This window comes from Arachis ipaensis, chromosome B06 (genome assembly GCF_000816755.2).
Source record: "Arachis ipaensis cultivar K30076 chromosome B06, Araip1.1, whole genome shotgun sequence".
NCBI lineage: Eukaryota > Viridiplantae > Streptophyta > Magnoliopsida > Fabales > Fabaceae > Arachis > Arachis ipaensis.
This window is the reverse complement of record NC_029790.2, coordinates 121813669-121836419: the sequence shown is the minus strand read 5'-3', so window position 1 is coordinate 121836419 and position 22751 is coordinate 121813669. Positions and strand designations below refer to the sequence as shown.

General features: G+C 38.1%; 2 protein-coding genes across 6 annotated transcripts; one reads left to right on the top strand and one right to left on the bottom strand.

Annotated features, from left to right (window-relative positions):
- Positions 894 to 2708, top strand: LOC107605055 (putative E3 ubiquitin-protein ligase RING1a). Of its 2 annotated transcripts, none has more exons than XM_021104926.1 (6): positions 894 to 1241; positions 1338 to 1408; positions 1497 to 1636; positions 1732 to 1781; positions 1911 to 1985; positions 2078 to 2708. In XM_021104926.1, the coding sequence occupies exons 1-6, from the start codon at positions 991 to 993 to the stop codon at positions 2544 to 2546; spliced, it is 1056 nt and encodes a 351-aa protein (XP_020960585.1). In that variant the 5' UTR covers positions 894 to 990; the 3' UTR covers positions 2547 to 2708. The 2 variants fall into 2 exon arrangements, with proteins under 2 accessions (XP_020960585.1, XP_016162287.1); XM_016306801.2 differs by having other exon boundaries at positions 897 to 1241; positions 1329 to 1408.
- LOC107605053 lies at positions 2982 to 22751 on the bottom strand. Of its 4 annotated transcripts, none has more exons than XM_016306797.2 (19): positions 22634 to 22751; positions 21750 to 22187; positions 20788 to 21036; positions 20031 to 20221; positions 19761 to 19932; positions 19133 to 19270; positions 18847 to 19036; positions 18187 to 18332; positions 17276 to 17452; positions 16798 to 16908; positions 16224 to 16343; positions 14887 to 15043; positions 12288 to 12451; positions 12048 to 12134; positions 11471 to 11799; positions 11142 to 11220; positions 10721 to 10860; positions 9623 to 9896; positions 2982 to 3687 (listed from the first exon to the last, which is right to left on the bottom strand). In XM_016306797.2, exons 2-19 carry the CDS (start codon positions 22038 to 22040, stop codon positions 3364 to 3366), a joined length of 3339 nt encoding a protein of 1112 aa, XP_016162283.1. In that variant the 5' UTR covers positions 22041 to 22187; positions 22634 to 22751; the 3' UTR covers positions 2982 to 3363. The 4 variants fall into 4 exon arrangements, with proteins under 4 accessions (XP_016162283.1, XP_020960584.1, XP_016162284.1 ...); XM_021104925.1 differs by lacking the exon at positions 22634 to 22751 and adding an exon at positions 22307 to 22609; XM_016306798.2 differs by lacking the exon at positions 22634 to 22751 and adding an exon at positions 22316 to 22609.

Genomic DNA, 22751 nt, shown 5'->3' with positions numbered 1-22751 from the left:
CTTGGATATTCCTTTGCCTTAAAAATAAGGGGGACATGTATTTCCTAGTTATTAATCAAGTGAGTCTGATTACTCGTATTCTATATTTCTATTTTCACAAGTCATGTCTTTGAGAGTGATATATATATATGCACTTTTTCTAAGTCTTTCCCGCATGTTTGAAATGCAAGCGTAAAAAACAATAACGTTATCATCTATCTGATTTGAGATGCTACATTATTTTTATCTCTTACATCACTATCTTTCTTCTTCAATAGTTTCTTTCCTTCTTTTTAATACTTTGATTTATAGATCTAAAGTCACGGGTTTAGAACACCAAATAAAAAATAATTTATAACATACTGAAATTTGTGATTACCGTAACGAACTAAGTGGTTACATGAGATATAGATATTTGAGAATGCTAATAAATCCGGGTAAAAAAATTAAGTAGAAGTGTGGATCTTTCTTTTATAACTGGTATATATAGCAAATTATCCTTTCAAATACAAAAAAAATTACAATTCACACTGACATTTTGTTAATTTTAAATTTGCACCCATATTTTCAAAAAACACAATTTAAGAGTTTTACTCAATTTTATGCCATATAATAAAGAAGAGTATTAAGAGACCAACAAATTTTGTGATTTATAATTATCAATTAGTCTTCATTAATATTTTTAATGGTGTAAAATTATATCTAATAATGTGAAATTACTCACTTTCTTTTTATAGTTAAGTACAGACTAAATTTTAATAAAAGTGCTAGCCATAGACTTTTTCAAAAATTTTCTAGTCTAGCAAAGATTGCGAGCGTATTATTGCAGTATTATTGTACCACGGTACCACCACAAATTATAGCCGTTATGAATTCAAGCTTAGGCAGCCATCATATTCAAAACTAAAATAAAATACAATTCGACCGTTGGTGAAACATTATACCCTTCACTTCCCAGTTTGTACTGTTTTCATATTCAGACAGAACCATTCTCGAACCAGAAAGAAAAAAATGGTTAGTGAAGACCAAAAACGAAGCCCCAGAAACCAGAAGTACCCTGCAACTGAGGGAAATGGCCAAAGCCAAAACCTTAACGATGCCGTTTTCAGTCCGCGATTCAAATCTGCGGCAGCTATGGCCGGCTGGGACGAAGAGGCACTGCTTCTCGCAAGCCTCGTCGTTGAAGACACACCCGATAGAGATTTCAAACACAAGAAGCGCTCTGTCTTGAACTCCAAGACTCCACCCACCAATTCAAGAAGGTATTCTAATCCTGCTTTCTTCAACGCTTTTTTGTTTGAATTGTGTTATTGCAATTATGTGATTATTGGAATGAACTTTGTGTTTAGGAAACGCAGAGCACAGAGTTCTCCAGAATCGATACGAGTGGCTGTTCTTGATCTTGACGAAGAAGACACTCCAAGAAAAGGTTATTTTATTTCCAATTTGGGGTTTAGGGTTCTTGATCTTTCATAATCATTGTGATCGTAGATTCTTATGTTATCATTACTGTGCAGACAGTAAAGAAAAGACTAAAGAAAAGAAGGCCACTGTAAACGAAGAGAGTAAAGAAGGAGGGAAGGAATCCACTAAGGAGAAATCCGGTGTTGCTGCACTTCCCTGCATTGATAAGCTCAGAGACGAGCTTTCTTGCGCGGTGAGTGGTTTTGATGTCGATATCATTGTTTTCAAGGTTCATAAATTCCTAGTTTCAAAATCATTTCATGTTTGTTTTTATTTATCATTGTGCAGATTTGTTTGGAGATATGCTTTGAGCCAAGTACCACCCCTTGTGGTCACAGGTACACTTCAAATAAAAATTTTCTGAATTTCTTACTTAGTATGATTTGTCTTGGCCGTTTTTTAAATTTCTATGAATTAATTGATTATCATATCCTAGATTTCTAATTCAAAATCTTGAATATTTACAGCTTTTGTAAAAAGTGCCTTCGATCTGCTGCAGACAAATGTGGCAAAAAATGCCCAAAATGCAGGCAATTAATAGGGTATGTATAATTTCTTTTCCTTCTTTCTTTTTTTACTTCACAAAAACCTCATATTCTTAATTAATGTCTTATCATTTTTGGTTAAATTGCAGCAATGGAAGATCATGCACTGTGAACACTGTTCTCTGGAATACAATACAGCTCCTGTTTCCCCAAGAAGTTGAGGCAAGGAAAGCGGCCGGCGCCATAAATAGCCGGCAACAATCTAAGTGCCTGAGCCCAGAAGCAGCATTTTACAACAATCTAAGGAATGATGAAAGCACAACAACCAGAGTTGGTGTGAGTACAAGGAGAAGCGGCGGTAGGGCTGCCGCAATAACTGATCAGGAAGCAAGGCGTCTCCAAGGTGTGAGATCAAGAAGAGGGATTACTCCTGCTACACAAACTGAGGATGCAGCAATTGCCCTGAGGCTGCAGAGAGAGGAGTTTATGCATGCCTTTAGGGGAACACAGGAACAACACCATTCCAGCAGATCCTCATCTGTGGATTTAGCTAGAGAAAATTTGAGGGCAATGGCATCTAGAGCCATGACTCTTCGCATTAGAGATCGAAGATTTTGAAAAATAAAATAGGGACCAGTAGCTGCTTCAGCTGCTCCTAATTTGTATTGTTTGTCGTTTTTTTATGCAAATTTTCTTTTTATATATTTTTTTTCTCAAGAACTTTTGTTGTTGACAACATATAACATATATGTCAAGGAACTTTGCCGTTGTTTTTATCTGTAAAGTGGATCCACTTCATGGGATTAGGAAGGTTGTTATTTAGTAACTTTAGAATTTGTGATCACATTAAATTTGTTTACTGAAGGACCTGTGATTCTATCTTATAGTGAGTTTATTCGGTTGTACTACACAATCTTATTTAGTCTTCTCTATCTAAATTATTAAATTAAGTCAATATAATCAATTTTCTTATTCTCATCCAACAATCACATAACATGCTTTCTTTATAAATGAGAGTTAGCTATGAAAATGAGAGTTAAGAGGATCATCCTAAAGACAAAAAGCATATAAATGGGCATCATCTCAAACCATCAAGATTTTAATTGTGTTCCAGCAAAATTCTACAATGTAATGGAATATCCTTATACAAAGATCCGCTAGCAAAAAAGGACCTTGGCACATATGTATAAAAGAATAAAAGAAAAAAATATGAACAAAAGAAATGCTAAGCCCAAAGCTTCTAAAATGTTGCAACAGTTCTACGTGGAATACTCGGATTACACACTCAGTTTCATTTCACCAGTGAAATTTCTTCTCGACATGAAGCATCAAACAGCAATGACCGAGGTATACATCATCAAAACAATCGTAAATTCTTAACAGTGAGAACTCCTGACATCCTATTATCTAGTTCTACGAAGTTGTTGAAGCTTGTTTAGTGCCGCTTTCTGCTGCCATAAGTAACCTGTTTTGTATCCCTATTCCTTCTTTGCAACATCCTTAAAGTAAAGGAAATGGCACCTATAGCAGCCATAGCATAAAAGGCTATATACGGAGCCATGGCCAGACCAGCAAAATAGGAACAGTATCCAGCTATCAAATATAGGAAGTATAGACGAACTTTGAGGACGGGGACCCCCCTGATGGGCAAAGAGAAAGAATTGAACTCTGGCTTTGTGTTGCAGATGCCGTGAAGTATAACGCAGATACAAAGTGTTGAATCCAGAAGCCTTGGGAGAGACTTTCCCATAGCTAACCTCTGCAAATGAAGGAATGAATAGAATGTAAAAAGCATGAAGGGTGAAGACTGCCAAATAGAAAAAATTAAATAAAATTGCTTCATGTCCATAAGTTGGCACAATCTTATTGGTGGAATTAGGTGTTACATTCTATTTCTTTTACCCCACATGATTTATAAATTAGCCGACACATTAGGAGTAATCTAGTGTTTATTGATTTAGATAATGTATATAAGGTCCAAAGTTTAAACAGTATTGCCACCAATGTACTAAATAATCGTCATACTGATAATGATGATAATGCAGACACAACATATATTTGTTTTAAGATGGTCAGAGATATAGTAATTGGCAATTTTTATTGGTACAAACATTGTGATAAAGAGACGCCTACTTCTAACAGGTTTGGGCTGTGTTACAAAAGGAGAGGTAAGTAGTAGTTAAGTGGCAGTTTTAGGAGTTGTTAGCATGGTCCAGCTGGCTGCTAGGTTGTTAGATTCTATTACTCACTGCATATAAATAGTTAGGTTATCGTTAGTTTAGTTTTATGTGCATTTTCTGTTATAAATTCTGTTAGAAACTGAGAGAATCTCTCTCCCTGAGTTGGTAGTTCCAACTGTGTAGAATCTTCTAGGGAGTGCTAATTGGCAATCCCTGTGCAGCAATAAAGCTTACCCGTTCTGCTAGTGCTAGCTCTATCAACTGGTATTTGAGCTTGAGGATCCTGTTGCTGAACGGTGCAATTGAGATCGAGGAAAATGGAGACATGATTTGACACTATCGAGTCGCGCATGGAGGAGATGTTCCGGTCAATGCAGGAGACGCTGCAGCGTTTCGATTCCAGAATGGATTCATTTGAAAATTGAGCACCTAATCGGAACAAGCGTGGTTCACCGGGATCACACCTGGCTGCAGGCTCGTCGGCGGGAAACCGCAACAGGCCGGAGCAATGGCGGAAGCTGGAACTTCTGATCTTCCGCGGTGGTTCGGATTGAACGCATAGAGCCATTTTTCTTGCTGCATGCAGTGCCAGAGGAGGAATGGCTCACGATAGCCACCTTTGCGATGGAAGGAAGGGCGCTCACGTGGTTCAGGTGGCGGGAGGCGACGGCGCCGATGCTTCAGTGGCGGTTCCTCAGTGCGGCGCTGCTACGGCATTTTCAACGAGAACGGCTGCAGAGTCCGTATCAAATGCTGCTGAAGCTGAAAGACAAACTTGGTCCGGGACTACGTCGATCAGTTGGTGCTTCACGCGCAGCCTTTCCGTGGAACCGTGATGGAATTGCTAATGGACCTCTTCTTGAACGGGCTGAAACTGGAAGTGGGTGAAGAATCTAAACTATTTCCATATCAGTCAGTGGATGCGTTGATGGAGCTGGCACAGAAGGTAGAAAACCGCAACGCTGCCTTGCGAGGAGTATTGAGACGCAGTAAACTACTGGCTTCCAATTTCGTCGTTGTCAATTCAACCGCCACCAAAGCTGTGCACCCTGCTACAGTGTCCAATTCTTCAGCAAGCAAGGGTGCAGAGTCGACGACGGATCCCTTACCACAGCGCGGATTGAGACATCTCAGCCACAAAGAGTATAGGGCAAAGCACGCCAGGGGGAATGCTTCCTCTGTGATGAACAGTACACTGCAGATCACGTTTGCAAGAATAGGGAGTTCAAGCTTTTGATCATGGAGCCGAAGCTGATTGGTTACAGCATGAGGCGGTTCCAGAAACAGGGGAGCAGGGGCAATTGGAACTCAAATTCATGAGCTTGAATGGACATCACAAGTCAATCAAAGCCTGGGCAGAGATAAATGGCCGCCATGTGCACGTTCTCATAGATTGTGGAGCTTCGGACAACTTCATGACACCGGAGATCATCACCGAGTTGGGCTTAAGGATTGACAACACCCCTAATTTCCAGGTCAAGGTAGCGGACAGCAGCAATAAAGGGGGACAAGGAAGGCGTTTGGGTGTAACTCTCCAATTCAAGGAATTGACGATCAAGGAAGGCTTCTTCATTTTCCCAACTGACGAAGCGGAGTTTGTCTCGGGGCTGGCGTGGCTAGATAAGTTGGGAGATGTCATCACAAACTTCAAAAAGTCACGCCTTCGATTTCAGAATGGGAGAACATGGTTACTTTGTAGGGGGACTCGGAGCTTTGCTATGGAGGCATGCACCTTCAATCTGCAGTTTTGTCCATTCAAGAAAGGGGAGGAGGATTTATGGTATAGCTGTGGCCCATGACTTTGCAGGCTGCCACTATATCGCAGGTGCCGGAGGTGATACAATCGGTGTTAGCTTTTAATGCTAAGGTGTTTCAGACCTTACCAGGGTTGCCACCGCACCGTCGCCATGATCATGCAATTCCATTGAAGGAAGGAGCTTCGGCCCTGAATATAAGACCTTATCATTACCCGCACCATCAGAAATCAGTGATTGAACAAATGGTGAGAGAAATGCTGGCCTCAGGGATAATTCGGCCAAGCTCCAGCCCTTACACTAGCCCGATATTGTTGGTGAAGAAAAAGGACGGCAGCTGGAGTTTTTGTGTTGATTATAGAGCGTTAAATGGTATTACGGTGCCGGATAAATTTCCTATCCCCGTCATTGACGAGCTACTCAATGAATTGGCAGGAGCTGCAGTTTTCTCTAAGTTGGATTTAAAATCCACGTACCACAAATTCGGATGAGGGATCAAGACATCCACAAGACCGCCTTCCGCACTCATGAGGGCCATTATGAGTTTCTAGTCATGCCCTTCAGCTTGATCAACACCCCTAGCTCCTTCCAAGCCTTGATGAATGACATTCTTAAGTCTCTATTACGGAAATTCGTCTTGGTCTTTTTCGATGACATCCTCATCTATAGTCATGATATAGCAAGCCATGCCCTTCACCTCCAACAAGTTTTCCAGATCTTATTGGAGAACCAACTGGTGTTGAATGAGAAGAAATGCACGTTCGCGGTGAGCTTAGTGGAATACTTGGGTCACATTGTCTCGGCGCAAGGGGTCTCGGCTGATCCTAACAAAACCACAGCAATGCTCGAGTGGCCGGTGCCTACAGACCAGCGGGCTTTATGGGGATTCTTGTGCCTTACTAGATATTATAGGCATTTTGTGCAAGGATATGGGGTTATAGCCAAGCCGTTGATGGAGTTGACAAAGCGAAATGCATTTGAACGGAATGACAAGGCCCAAGAAGCTTTTGAGAGATTGAAGAAGCTGATGGCAGACCTACCGACTCTAGCAATTCCAGATTTCAATCAAGACTTTGTGTTGGAAACAGACGCATTGAGTGAGAGGTTGGGTGCAGTGCTGTCCCAACAGGGCAGACCAATAGCATTCCTAAGCCAAGCACTATCTCCAAGGGCCTGGCAAAAATCTGCATATGAAAGGGAGTTGATGGCCATTGTCTTCGCTGTCCAAAAGTGGCGGCATTACTTGTTGGGTCGCCATTTTATTGTTCTCACAGATCAGCAAAGTCTGAAATTCCTCACGGACCAGCAACTCATGGACCCAGCTTATTTGAAATGGACTACTAAATTATTAGGCTTGGATTTTGAGATCCGGTACTGGCCAAGCCTTGAGAATAAGGCGGCAGATGCATTGTCACGACAAATGATGTCAAGGGCAATCTCGGTACTGCATATGAACTGGGAAACGGTGCAGGAGGAGGTGGCTCACGACCAAGAGCTGCAAAAGATTGTGGTCGCCTTGTAGCAGGGTTTGGATGACTATCCGGGGTATTCCCTACATAAGGGTAGGATGTTTTATCAAGGGAGGGCAGTTTTGACTGCAGATTCTTCTCAGATCCCACTCTGGCTGAGTCCCATGATAGTGGGGTAGGAGGACATTCAGGCTTCTTTCGGACCTAGCGGCTGGCAGCAGCTGTTCATTGGCGCAGCATGAGGCAAAGGATCAGGGATTATGTTGCTGGTTGCCACGCTTGCCAGCAAAACGAGTATGCCGCGATGAAACCGGCGGGGCTGTTGCAGCCCCTACCAGTTCCGGAGAGAGTTTGGGAGCATGTTACAATGGATTTGTGGTGGGATTGCCAAAATCCAAAGTCCTGGACACTATCCTGGTAGTGGTCGATCAGTTAACTAAATACGCTCACTTCATCCGCCTAGCTCATCCATTTTCAGCCAAGGAGGTGGCACTAGCCTTTATTAAGGAGGTGGTTAAACTACACAGCTTTCTCAAGTCGATCATATCGGATAGGGATAGGGTGTTCATGAGTAAGTTTTGGTCCGAACTATTCCAAGCCACATGGACAAAATTGAAGTACAGCACGCCATTTCATCCTCAAACTGATGGCCAAACCAAAGTGGTGAATCGCTGTTTGGAGACTTATTTGCGGTGCTTTGTGGGTGGCTACCCAAAGAAATGGATGGAGAGGCTACCATGGGCTGGGTTTTGGTTTAATACCTCCTACAATGCCTCAGCCCAAACAACACCATTTCAAGCACTTTATGGGGTGCCAACACCTGTTCTTTTCCATGGAGAGACATTTCCAGCGTATGTCAAGGAGGTGGCAGCATTGACTGCAGCCAGGGATGCTGTTTTCGCGGAGCTGAAGACGCACTTGGTGCAGGCTCAGCAGCGGATGAAACAGGCAGCAGATGGGCATCGAAGGAATGTGGAGTTCAAGCTTGGCGAGTGGGTTTGTTTGAAAGTGCAACCTTATTGGATGCAGGCACTAGCATGGAGGGTCAATGAAAAGCTGAGCCCTCGTTACTATGGGCCATTTGAAGTGATTGAGAAGATAGGGGAGGTGGCATACAGGTTAGCCATGCCTCCAGGGTGCAGACTTCACCTGGTCTTCCACATTAGCAAGTTGAAAAAAGCCGTCCCGTCGTAGCAGCAGGTGCAGAGGCTTCCACCAGGGCTGGCTGAGGATGGTGAGCTGGTGATGAATCCTTCTCAGATCGTGGCATCACGTACCGCAGAGGACGGGGATTTGGAGAATTTGGTGCATTAGGTGGGCCTCTCTCATTGTGCGGACAGCTAGGAGTGAGCGGCAACATTGCGGGCTACCTTTCCGGAGTTCCACCTTGAGGACAAGGTGGTTGTCCAAGGGGGGCGTACTGATAGAGAGACGCCTACTACTAACAGGTTTGGGATGTGTTACAAAAGGAGAGGTAAGTAGCAGTTAAGTGGCAGTTTTAGGAGTTGTTAGCATGGTCCAGCTGGCTAGGTTGTTGGACTCTATTACTCACTACCTATAAATAGTTAGGTTATAGTTAATTTAGTTTTATGTCCATTTTCTGTTACGGATTCTGTTAGAAACCGGAGAGAATCCCTCTCCGAGTTGGTAGTTCCAACTGTGTAGAATCTTCTAGGGAGTGCTAATTGGCAATCCCTATGCAGCAATAAAGCTTACCCGTTCTGCTAGTGCTGGTTCTATCACATTGCTTTGACTTCTTTAACATACATATATTTTTAGAATATATTATTTGACAAAACAAAGGACAGAAATGCATTATTCAAATTATACCAACTTTTTTGCACTTGATCTACCTAGTAAAAGCTTTTAATTCAAAGGATTGACTAGAAAACTTTAGTACTTTATTAAATTGGTTTTGGCTGCATCTGTATGTTCATGGACAAGAATGGAGCAAGTTAATAGATAGGAGTCTAATACTTCTATCCAAGCTAATCACTCTGCCTCTAAAAACTTCTTTCTCGAGGTTATACTACGTTTAAACCCTTGTTTCCCTTTAAGTTGGGTAATAACCTGGATTAAAACTTTTGGGAGTAACATTTGTTAGCTGGCTCCTCTTTTAATTTAGCCTTTCCTTATCACCTAATACATAACTCTCAAAATTTTAAATAGTTGTTAATTACTAAATTTGGCTATGAAAAATAAACAAGTGGTATGATTTCCAAATTAAAGTGCAAAAGAATGCTACTTTTAATCTAGTTGTTCATCAGAAAAAAGTTTATTTATATCAATACCTGGAACCAAGCTACCATGGAGGGGGCAAACATCATCGTTGCAACAAAATGCAACAACAACAACCCATGGCGATGGTGGAATGCATCTAACTGGGTGTCACTAAAACTTTTTGACGAATCCGGACTATTGGAAGAGTCATTTTCTGAAGGGAATGTCCGATCAAAACTACCATCGAATTTGAACCTCGGCCGTTCAGACCCATTGTGGACTTGAGACAAAGAATCCAAAGTTCCATTGTTTTGTTCATGGTTACGGCAAGAAGCCATGAGGAAGCTGCACACATGTAAAGAAATTTTGAGGGTCACAATATCTGACAAATACAACAAAATAAATGAAGCCATCCAGATTATTGACAAAAGAACAGTGCATTATGAAGAGAGGAGGGTACAAAATACAGGATAAGAATCCCTCCAATAGCAGTACGAAAACAATACAGAAAAACAAAAAACAGCTATCTATAAAGCATAGCTTTCCAATCTCTCAAAATGTTTGAGAGTGCATGTCCTCAGTAAAAGATCATGAGTTACACCATGCCAAAAGTCAAGTTATAACCCATAAAGCTTGTTTGTCCAAAAGTTTGTCAATGAAAAAATGTGTGCATTACGCTCTAACCAAATACATGAAATGGTGGTGTAAGCCATCCAAGGATACTTCAAAAATACAATAACTACCATTCAAAATTCCTCATTACTTCACTTCTTCCCAAAACATTCAAGCTCACAAATCTAATTTTCCAATTAACTAAAACTGAATAAATCTCAACTTCTTCACCTGCCTGGGAATCATTTTTTTTGAGGCAAACAATTTTGATTTCCCTAATATTGCATCCAGGAAATATCACCCTCCATCATACAATAATATTACCATATATATTGTTCTTGTTATTTAATTCCCCTTATAACTTATAATAGACCCGAGGTATGACATAGATAACCTATAAAATTACTTGAGCAGATTGGGCATGGCAGAAGTGGTTAAATGGTCAAGTAATGTTGAAGATGAAATTGATGTTTATTTGACAGTTTATGGCAACTCTGAAATGATCAAAAGTAATTTACCAGTAGCCACAACAAAGAAATGCAGTTTAATGTATATACCTGCATAGCGCGTTGTGACAGAAGAAAAAATGAGAGCACAGAAGGATTAGTAGACCAAATGCTGGATGAACCAAGCATGCAAAGATCATTGCAGCAAGCACCGTTACAAGTACCGGATTTGCTCTCAAAACTCTGACCCCCTGTGTAATATATGTTAGAAACACTGTATGGTCAATTGTTGATATCCAACTGAATGAAAATATAACAGTATGATGCAGTATGGGAGTGAAAACTACTGATAAGAACCATGTTTCTACTACCCTCCACCACTTCCCATTCTACTTATCCTTTTCCCCAAAAAGTTAAACACACCACCACCTTATAATTTTTATATAAATAAACCTGTCCAACAAAATGCTGATAAGAAACCCAACTGACATGTATGAGATATAAATCACATGCACATGAGGTCATACTTTACCTTTAGAGAAAAGAAACTAGATGACAGATTGACAAACCAACGAAGAAAAATAAAACCATTTTGTTCCCACATTTGCCACCTGAAAAATAGTTATACATATCATTTGTCATTTAAATAGTTACAGAAGCATGATTAGGAGTTCTTATGATTGAAAAGTGAACTTTTAAGACACTATTGCTAGAGAGAGGAAAAAAAGGGAACAAATCTATATATTCATTACAAACATGATTCAGCAACTCAGCTTGACATTAAGATAAAGTCTATCCAATTAATATTGCAAGACTTATATCTGTAGTATAACAAAGGGAAGAAACAATTAGTCTACTAACCTTGTCTTGATGAAGATGTGTGTCACAGCAGCCACAAAGAATACCAAGTGAGATATCAAAGCCAGAATTGCTACAAACCCATTTGCGAAGATATAACAAATTAGGGAGATGCCAATGAAGCTAGCAAATGGGGGAAATGGCCGAGACAGCAGCACAGAAAGGAAAAAGGATAAGAAAATGGGTAGAATGGCTAGGGGAAACAAATGTGATAAAAGTGTTAAATTGGATTGCAGAGCTGTTAACATTGTTGGTATCCGTAGACCAGCATCCCATAAACATGCTTGCCGCATTAGAGCAAAGAAAATAACAGCAATAGAGAAACCAACTATCTGCATGAAAATAAAAATCCCAGTGAACAAAATATGCTAGCAACAAATATATAAGAAGGGAGGGGAGAAAGAATGAAGCAAGCAAATATCAGGTCAGCCCCATATGCATGAAATCAATACAAGCACCTAAAGATTGGCAATGGAAATATAAGCATGTATAGAAAGTTATCCAGATATTGATGTAAGAATTAATAAATATAATGCAGATTATAAGTAATCATAAAAATTAGGCACGAGAAATTTACTACCTTTGGACAATACTGCAGCAGAAGCCTACTCGCAGCAGCACTAACGGATATTGAAATGCTACTTTTATAAGAACAATGTGGGTCAACCTAAAGAATAATGAAATTAAACATTAACTTCCTAAACCTGAGAAAACATCAACAGTTCACAAATCTGTGATACATGACAAATAACTATGCTTTCTTTTTGTTCATGAATTAAAGGCAAAAAATAGTTTCATTCAGGTATTTCGTGATTTATACCAACAGAAGAACTACAGTTTTCTCTGAATGCTGAGTTGAACTCCAAAGAGCAGGTGTGGAATCCACAAAAATTGTCTTCGTATTCAAGTTTGGATATATGCTAAGACCAGCTGTATCATCCCAAGCAAGTGCAACAGGTGGGAAGCAGCGCAATTTACAGAGATCTGAAACATTAGACTATAATTACCTCAGCTGACAGGAAATAATAACATCACACAAAAAAATAAATAAATAAAATAAACATGCAAAAATTTATTTATATATTTTTATCAAAGTAACTAACAAACAATGAAACATCCATAAATGCATGAAACTATCAGCAGAAATGAAAAGCCAAGTTCAAGTTAGCAGAACAAGAATCAGTAACAGGACCTTGCTATATTCAGAATCAATGCTTGAATGTACGTCTTGAGACACAGTTTATCAGGAGGATCTATAGCTAAAAATTGGAAGCATTGTTATCTTTTTTTTTAAGTTTTCTAGCACATTGTCTATATTTATTGAGATCAAGATAAAATATCGCGGTGGTAGGACGCAAGTGTGCAAGTGAAGGTGAAGATAAAGAGAGAATGTTTTAAAGAGCCGTCTTTGTGCAAAAATGTGGAAAATCAGGAAAAGTATATGATGGCTAAGATGGAGAAAAAAGTGATGGAAAGCGAAGCAAGAACTAGAGCTTATATGGGTCTATCAATCTTTGGGTACAAAAGAAGGGAAAAGAGGCAATGGACCACATTAAGTGCATTAAAAACAAGGAGGTGAGATTTTGGTTGTAGAAGAGAGCAATACTGAAAGATGGAAGAACTATATCATAAATCATTCAACAAGGGCCATGATACTCTTTCATGTTAGGATCGGCTAAAAATGAGGAAGGAGAACCAAAACTTTAATTATTATCGAAGAATTCGAGAGTCTGAAGTTTTTGAGGCCCTAAAATAGACGAAGAATAGTAGAGCAATGGTTTCGGACAATATACAGTTTAGGAAGAAAAGGCTGACCAAGCTTTTTAATGAAATTTTAAGGTCTAAGAAAATGGCAAACGAATGGAGCAAGAGCACCATGATTCCTATCTACAAAAACAAGGGAGATATACATAATTGTAGAAACTGCAAGGGATCAAGCTCATGAATCATATCATAAAGTTACCTAAAACATGAACTCTAAATTCTAACCCTTAAAATCATACCATGGGAGATATATAGTCATTCACAATGGGGGTTGAAGCACAACCTAATATTCATCACTCTTAGCCATGTGGCAAACAAGATGCCAACAATAGCTGTTGCAATGACTAAAGCCAAGTTTTAAAACTCACATGGGTATTACATTCCCATTATTCAAATTGAAACAAAAAGGGGTTATAACCCCAAGAAACAAAACCAAAAGTTGCAAGAAGGTGGACCCAGTTTTATCTTGCACATTCAAAATAGCAGGGAAGTTGCAAAGAACTGGCCAAAAAAAATTTCTTGGGCCAAATCAAGGTAAACATTCTCTCAAGCATTGATTAAAAGGACGTGGAAAACATTGCATGATCCCTATTGACAGACCAAGTAAATTTAGCATTAGAAGGAGTGCTTTTTAACCCAAAATTCTGAATGAAAGCAACACAACCTTGCATTGTCCAGGAATCTCATTGTTATAAATTCTCCCGCCAAAGACCAAGAGGGACCAAAGAAACCGCAAATATAACTCCTCCTAAACGAAAGAGCAATATTCATTTTATTTGAACCATAACAGAAGTGTACTTCCGATTCCCTTTTCCCAAAAAACTGTAATAGAACCCAGAAAGAGAGCCACTTCAAGCATCCACTGTTTTGCAACTGTAGTACCCTGAATCAAAACCATACCTCCTAAAGCTTCAACAGAGGGAAGAAATACATGATTTCTCTTAAATCCAAATCTTCAAAAGATTCCCATTTGGTTACATGAAGCAAAACCATCTCAAGGAAAGCCTTCAAGTAGATTTCCTTTCCTTTCCCCCGCTTTTGTGGATCCCCCACATATCAAATTCCAAATAAGAATCTTCATAATGGAACCAATATCCTTTGTCATATGACTTATGGTAGGGTATCTTCCTCATTTTCCCCTTCTTCGTGTTTTGTCTCTTACCAAACTTATATTCTGCACGAGAACCCTTCATAAAACCCCCCAAAAAAATATAAAATGGATCCCCCAACCATATCACGTTCCAATTAAGAATCTTCATAATGGAACCAATATGCTTGTATTTAAGAAAACAGCTATTGGTCAATGCAGAAACAGATTCAGAGCATGTTAGATGCCCAAAGCTGACATGATGTAAGTACAAGGAAGAAAACAGATGTGGGTCTGACAACATGATCATGACCTTTACACCAACTAGATGCTAGGTGTTTTACAAAGCATGTTAGACGTCCCATAAGGAAACAGATATTTGGCACTGCAAAAACAGATGTGGGTTTGACTCTGAATTTGCCCGGCAAATAACACACATCAGGGGAGATAGTATTATCTATAGTTCATACAATAATAACACATAACTTCTATAAGCACACAAAAAGAAAACCTATATAAAGTGGCACCCCAAACAGATGCAAAGCCCATAGTGAATGAGAATACTTACTAGTGCTTTCAGGGTCTCCGGCTTCCTCCTCTGGAAGTCCAGTATTTTTAATTCCACAACTGACAGCTTTCATAGACAAAGTAACAGGAAGAAGACCCAAGCTGACAGCAAATGATAATTTGACAGCCAAAGGATGTGCTTCCTCCAATAACAATTCCTGCAAAACATATTGACTGTTTTTAACTTTTGAACATACACAACAACAAAAAAGACTTTTACCCACTAGATAGGATCCAATATATGCATAAAAAAACAACATTGTGTTGGTGACTTCATCTGTGATTATTGTTGGTCTCCCACCGTAGTCAAACTTCTCTCTCCAATCTACTCAAGCTTCTGCAGGTCTTCCTATGGCCACCCAAAACTCCTAAGGGAATATTCTACCAAATTTGTCCACAATAGTTTCTATCATACTTTCTTTCATATTGCAATCGTTCCTACTGACCTATTCTTATATTGACTAGTGAATCAATTCATACAACAATGTACTACAACAGCGAACATATTCTCTTGTTGGCTTTTTACCAGTAAACAGCATGTCCCATATAACGACATTAACACCCCATGTGACGTAGTTGTGTGGTAAACATTTTCCCTAAGTTGAAGTTACACTTCTTTGATACAAATAACACCTAAAGCAACTCCTCTATTTCATCAGCCCTACTTGAATCCGCATCCACCCCTCTATTTCCATCATCTTGAACGATGAACACAACAGTGAAACAACAAATTCTCATACGGCATGGATCATATGTTCAACCCTTCCCTTGAACGAATGTGGCATTTTCACCAACATCATCCATATCCCTCCTCCATTTTACCCACCTTGATTGAATTCTGTGATTTTAAAAAACACTAGTCATTCATATCTCCCTTTGTTTTCTTATTATTTTTGTAGGATGGATCCAAGATACTAAAACTTAATGCGTTTTGGTAAAATCTCTAGTTTTCACTTAAAAACTAGAATTAATATATCTCTTGCTAAATCTACATTCTATGTGCATGTTAAAAAAACAGCATTTTAGCCTAACAACAATAACAATAACAATAACCATAGTAACAGAAGGTTTATCTCTTTATTTTAAGTTAAATGAATACATGCAGTGGCTTAATGATCCAAAAAGCAACATATTTGTCTAGTCTTGGTAAAGTACCCATTGTTATACTTGTGCACTAATTCTTGTGACCAAACAGGTAATGGCTTACGAATTTAGGATCTATATCCTACAAAATTCATATTTGGATCAAACCTTACACTTCTGCATAGGGGGAGGTAGTAGGGGGTATAAAAACCAAAAACACAAAACATAAAAACAACTGCCCTTGAAAATAACAACCTTTTGAGAATAGATAGACTGAAGCATAAACCATGCAGATAAATCTTTCTTCCCTTCGTCTGGGTTAAAGAACTGCCCAACTGCCATGGATACTGCCGGTGGTGGCCTTCCTGAAACAGACTGAGCACTGCATTTTACTATACATACGTGCAAAATAAAAATTAAAAAGTTTTCAACTGTACTAAAGCTTCCACAGGAAATATATTATTTTTCTTAGGAAGGATGATTCAATCATTTGATTGTCTAGAATCGGGAATATATTAAATAGCTCACGAAATTGTGCTGAAAAGGATAAGTGGCATTGAATGATGAAGGTGCTCTATGTATCCAAACAATAAGCATCTTTCTTCTTTTGCATGTAAGGTAATCAAATCCCTCAAATGAATATGGCCTTCCTCAATAAAGTTTGAAAACAAACCAGAAAAAAAAAATCTCTTCAAGATAGACCAAAATGGCCTTGGGTAGAAATTAATTTAAAAATAAATATAATAAATAACAAAATTCAGTAAACCTCACATATGCATATGCGTTTATTAATCTTTAAAATCACTTCATCCACAAATTGAAAATGTACCGGACGAGGTGCAACTGAGATGGTAAGAAATTTGAAATCACGCATGTCTTCTGGTCCCAACCAAAACACAGCAGATGGAGGGGCTTGCTCGGTCTGACTGCCAGGCTCAAGCTGTAAAAGTATCACATTCAAAATTATTACCATATCAAATTTATTAACTTTCTACTTCAGACTCTCATATTTTTAAGGTCATTATAAACACTAGTGAAGTGCCTATTAGTTCATTCTTTTATTTAATAATAATAACAAATGTGAAATTAGTCAAGACTAAAGAACTTTACACTCTAATTTAGAAGTCTTGGGTTCAAGTCTTAGAAATAGCAAAATGTTTTCATTTTGGGATACATATGATGAAAATCATTTCAGGAAAAAAATTTTGTGCACCAAACCCTTCCTAATTCCCATTATATACACTAGACTAGATAAGTAGATATATCAAACAAGAGGGAAGAAATCATTCAGACTAGGCAAAATATACCTGTCGTGGTGCTGGACCTGAAGGAATACGCATCATCATTGATGTTACTTCAACCACCCTATCATTGAGAGGCAAATCTGGGGCAGATTTTCCCTTTTCTGGCCACAAATGAATTCTAATTCCAGAACACGGTTCAAGATTGGTCACAAACACAAAATGGCTTTTTCCATTTGACCCCTATACATCCAGATTTAATGGTTGAGCTAGTGCACCATGAAATAAGTATGAATGTAATTGTAAAGCAAACTGTTAGAACCATGAGTACTTATTACAGAAGCGAGGGAAATTATTAAGAAATGATAGCACAGAATTTATACACAAATTAACAACCGATTGAAAATAATATTAATTGATCAGGAAGTTGAGTGACTTATCAAATGTCATTTGATTATATATTGAGATCTCCCGTAAGCATAGGCAACTTACAGAAACAATTATATATTATTACTTATTTTTAGAAACACAAAATAAAAAGCAAAATATATAATGGAGAAGAAAAAGGATATGAAGGAAATCTTAATAATTTAAGTGTCCTTACATATTCCTACATAATATGATAACCTAAGAAAAACACCAGGAGATTTATAATGATTTTTAAAGGTGGCAAGGATGGGGCAAGGGTTAAACTTATACAGTCCTCAGTTCATTTGGCTGCAGTGAAAATCTTGGATCTTTAAATGTGTCTCTTTCTTCCTGTATTTGTTGTTATTATGAGATGAATACAAAGCTTCAATGGAATTGCAACAACATCTAATATGCAGAGAGACTGCCTGCATTGTTGAGTTTCTCATGTTACCCTGTATCTTACATTTCTGTTATCTAGAAATCCTTAGTTGTACCTTCTCTTTTTATGTCTATTGTTGAGATTCTAGCAATTGTATTAAACAAAACTAGAAATAAAATGTAAATACCAATTTTTGTATGTCCAACCACCGTCTTCGACCATCCATTGCTAATACAGTTACAACATTTGTCTGAATGTATAGGTCTCTATCAAGGCCCTCTTCGTTCCAATGAATATTGGCGGGGCACGAAACCGATCTATGTACTGGAGATCCTGCATGATATATAATTTAAATATAAATCTTTACACAGAATGTGTAGGTGTGTATAAGACAAACTAGCATGTCAAAATTTGACATGAAGAAATTCAGAGAAACCTTATACAGAAACCAGCCAGTGCAATGGATTTGATATCCAATTCAATGTTCCAAATTGTTTATTCACAACGTCCTTAAATAATTATGAGAAAACCAGAATGGTAAACATTCATAAGAATAATAACAATACAAACCAAGCTGATTTGAATAGAATAAAGGGCAGGAAATAATGTAATACTATCTTCACCACCTAATACTAATGGATAAAGTATAGTTTATAAGTTTAACTCTATGCATGCTTTGAACTAGCCAGCCATATATGCATATAATTGTACCAAAATCATTATGAGATTATAGAAACCTTGTCTGTAACACATTCTATAAGTTACATAAAAGAATCCAAAAAATATTAAAAATAAGAAAGTTTATGTGATAATAAATTAATAAAATTAGAAATTCAGCATATAATACCAGTAGCATCTTGTGTGTTCTGGCCAGGAACATGCATTGACTGTTTAGAAGAGGGCAACTGCATCATCCTATTGAAATTATCTGATATTCCACTACGCAGCATTCTTGCAAACACTGCTAGCCTCTTTTGAGTATCAGGAAAAGGTTGGCCTGTTCTCGAGTCTATCAGACTAAGAAGTGTGTGTGAGACCTGGATATGAATGTAAATGATGAGAACCACAGAAAAGGAGATTGATTGCGTTCTAAATATGGCCGGAGTTGGGGGGCGGGGGGGAGGATTACTCACTTGGACAACCATTTGATTACACCATAAAATAGCCTGATGTTCCATGGACAACCACACATTTTTCATGGCAGTACTACTGATCATGAAGCCATGTGTTGGCGGTACAATATTATCAAGCAATGCTAATTGTGACCGTACCTAAAACAAAGAAAGAAATAAGGCCACTATACTAATGTTGATATTTTGCAATTATATAAACATTGAAATTGTTGAAATATGATTATGGAGGCAATAAAAAAAAGGGAAATACATTTGCTGTATGATAAACATCAGTTTCAACTAGAAGTTATATTGCACGATGCTGCCAAAAAAAAATACAAAAACACCTAACCCATGGTAGAAAACGTATCATGCATACACTTCAATGAAAAGTTAACAAACTTTATTCTAGAAATTAAACAAGATGGACATTTTAGTAATAGTATTGCATTAACTCAGAAAACATACAAGGCCGGCCAAAAAGGGACTATCTATGCACAATCAAGTCAACTGCCAACATTTAAGAACTGTACGGAAAAAGAAAAAAAGAATTGCGCAACATGCAGATAATTAAGGCATCCCTTCTCTTAAATCTCATTGGTGATAAATATAATGTATACAAGGGAAGATTAAAAAACAATAACAATACCTGGTAATCATTATATGCACCAGAAATAGATACAACAACGACATGAGAGAGTGCAGGACCAGAGACATAACGCCCAGTGTTAGTCCTCTGAACTTTATATCCCTCTCTCCATTCAGAATTTACACGTGCAAAATAATGACCCAAGGAAGGCTGCAATGGCACAGGTGGTGATCTGAATAGAATACATTTGCCGTCAAACATTTAAGCAGGGGATACAAACAAAACAATCAGCCAAAACCATATAGGAAGGGAAGGGAGAAAGGAACCTACTTATGAGGGGATGCCATTGTAAGAACAGTTTCAACTGCTGATTTCCTAAGGCGAGGGTGGATAACAGCAGCTCTAGCAACAAGACCACCCATAGAATGACCAACTAATATCACACTATTTGGCAAACTCCCAGAAACTGGAGTACCTTCTCTTATTCGAGCATCATAAGACATTTTATACTGATCTAAAATCTACAAAGAAGGCCAAATTATAATAATTGAACAGAGAAACATTTTAAAATTTTTACAGCCTAAAAAAAGTAAAGCCAGATAGCCAGCTAGGTACAGAATCAGGGGAAAGAAACAAGGGTATATAGTTAAGCAAATTATGCCTAACTTTGAAGCTGAACTCCATGACACCAGAGAAGCATGATGTTCAAGGCGTCAACAAAGCATGGGCAATTTATTTCTTCCGGAAGGATAGTGTAAAACTCTTTTTCCAAGATGGAGTAAAAGTAGAATAAGTAAATAAGGCTTACTTACATTTCCACACAGGAACAATAATGAAAAGTTTTGTCTACTAGAGCATACCTGAGACTAAAACCATACTAAAAATCACCTAACGACTAGGATTTTTGGGAAATAAATAAAAAGAAACACTTTTTTTTGTTCATGGAGATTGTTTATCATGACATGGATAGGCTAAGTGCAAAGTAATAAAACAAGGTTAATTCAACATTCAACACAATCTCAATATTACAAAAATGCAACCTCATAATAGTTATCCTATAATCATTTGCATCTTGCGGAGATAATACCTTGTGAATAGCATACACAACATATTCAGTGTGCTCTTCAAGAATCGCACCATCCATTGCAGAATGTTCTCCTTCAAGATCAACAGAAAACCAATCTAGCCTGCTAGTATACTGGCTGGGTAACCGAAAGCCAGATATATTTTTGTCTGAACCTCCTTCTTTGGGGCTTAGAGAAGCTTCTTGGTAAAATGTACGCTCCAGGGGACCACTCTGATATGCCCTATCAGATTCTGCAGCCACAGACCGCACCTGTTATTTGGACAAAAGCAGAGAAATATATTAATGGAAAGACAAAACTCTGAGCAGCAAAACCCTCTAAGAAAGAATTGAAAGCCAAGTAAGTAAACCTAAGTTCAATTAAAAGACCTTCGAGAGTTTGAACCAAGTAAGTACACCTCAGGCATTGGAAATAACTAGCTAGACATGTTCTTTTCAACTTGTCATCATAATATCTAACAAGTGCTCTCCAATTAACTTTTAACAACTAAACCAACATACTCACAAAGAAAAAACTTTTCACCTCAAATTTCTAAGCACAAAACCTTTGGTCTTTAAAGTGGAACAAACTTACCAAAAATGCATTCCCAGTTTTCCACATTTATTACTCATGATCATGAATTAGCCAACCCCACCTAGTGGGATAAGGCTTTGTTGTTGTTATTTATTACTCATGATCATGAATACCAAGCAGTGCAATATCTTAAACGACATGTAAAATTAGCTGGACCAGGAATCACCTTCCCTGTTCCATTTTCTCTCACTGCAGTTTAGCTATAATGTGAATGGTAACATTGGAAAGTTAGCCATAAATACTCCATTGATATGTGAAAATGCCAAACATGGAAAAAACAAAAAAACAAAATAGTGTTCAAAATGAAACAGATGAAGTATTAATTAACAACCAGAGAAGCCAAACACCAAGTTACAAATAGACTCGTAACACGAAGGAAAGAGGACCTTGCCTGTTTGTAGCTACCACCATTGCCCGGGATAAAAAGCACTGGCACACCACTAAGCTTCTTGAGATGATCCTTATAATCAATCTTCTTCCACCCCTCATGATACAGGTACAATGCATACTTCACCGGCGAACCACTTTCAGACGAGGTAATAGGAATGTACGTGGGATACATGTAAGTCATAACACATCCATTTGAAACGGGATTCAGCAATGAATACAAAACCCCGAGAGAAACCCCTAAGAACAAAGTAATCAAAATTCCAATCTTAATCTTGCTTCCAATACCCCGCATTGCACCACAAAAGATCACTGTCCGCAAAATCTTAACTAACTGTTGAGCACTGTTTTGTTCCCTCTTTTGTTCAACTCCGCAAATTGCAAGCTCCAAAAAGAAGCATAACCGTTCACTCCTTTTAGTCTTAAAAAAGCAAGAGCCTCGCTGAAGAAAAAAAACAAGAGAGTATATTCAAGTTAAAATTAAAAATAAAAGAAGAAACAAACGTAAACTAAATAAATTAGCAAGCATAATAAACACGAGCTAAAAATAGAAAGCTCAACCGTTTATACCAGATCGCGAGCCTTATCACTAGTTTCAGCTTAAGATCCAAAACGAAACAGATTCAGTCGCTTTTCTTTCTAGTCATTCATTCATTACTTACCAGATCAAGTTCACTTAGTAAAATGAAAAAGGAAAATCTGCAGAAAGAAAAATCTACGATTCCACACAGAACTAAAAGAAAAAGTCAAAGAAAAAATAGTAAAGAAACAATTCGAAGCAAGGAAAAGGCAGAGAAAAGTTCAAAGTGGCTGTATAGATCTGAAGGAAGATAAACAGATGGAGGGAAAGCTGAAGAGAGGAAAAGAAAGAAAGAGAGAAAGCATTACCGAATGGGTGAAGTTAAACGAAGAGAAGGTGCAATTGAAATTATAATTCTTTTATATATATGCTCAGGGTTTTTCTTTCTTTTCTTTCTTTTTTTTTTTTTTTGTGCTTTTAAGACTT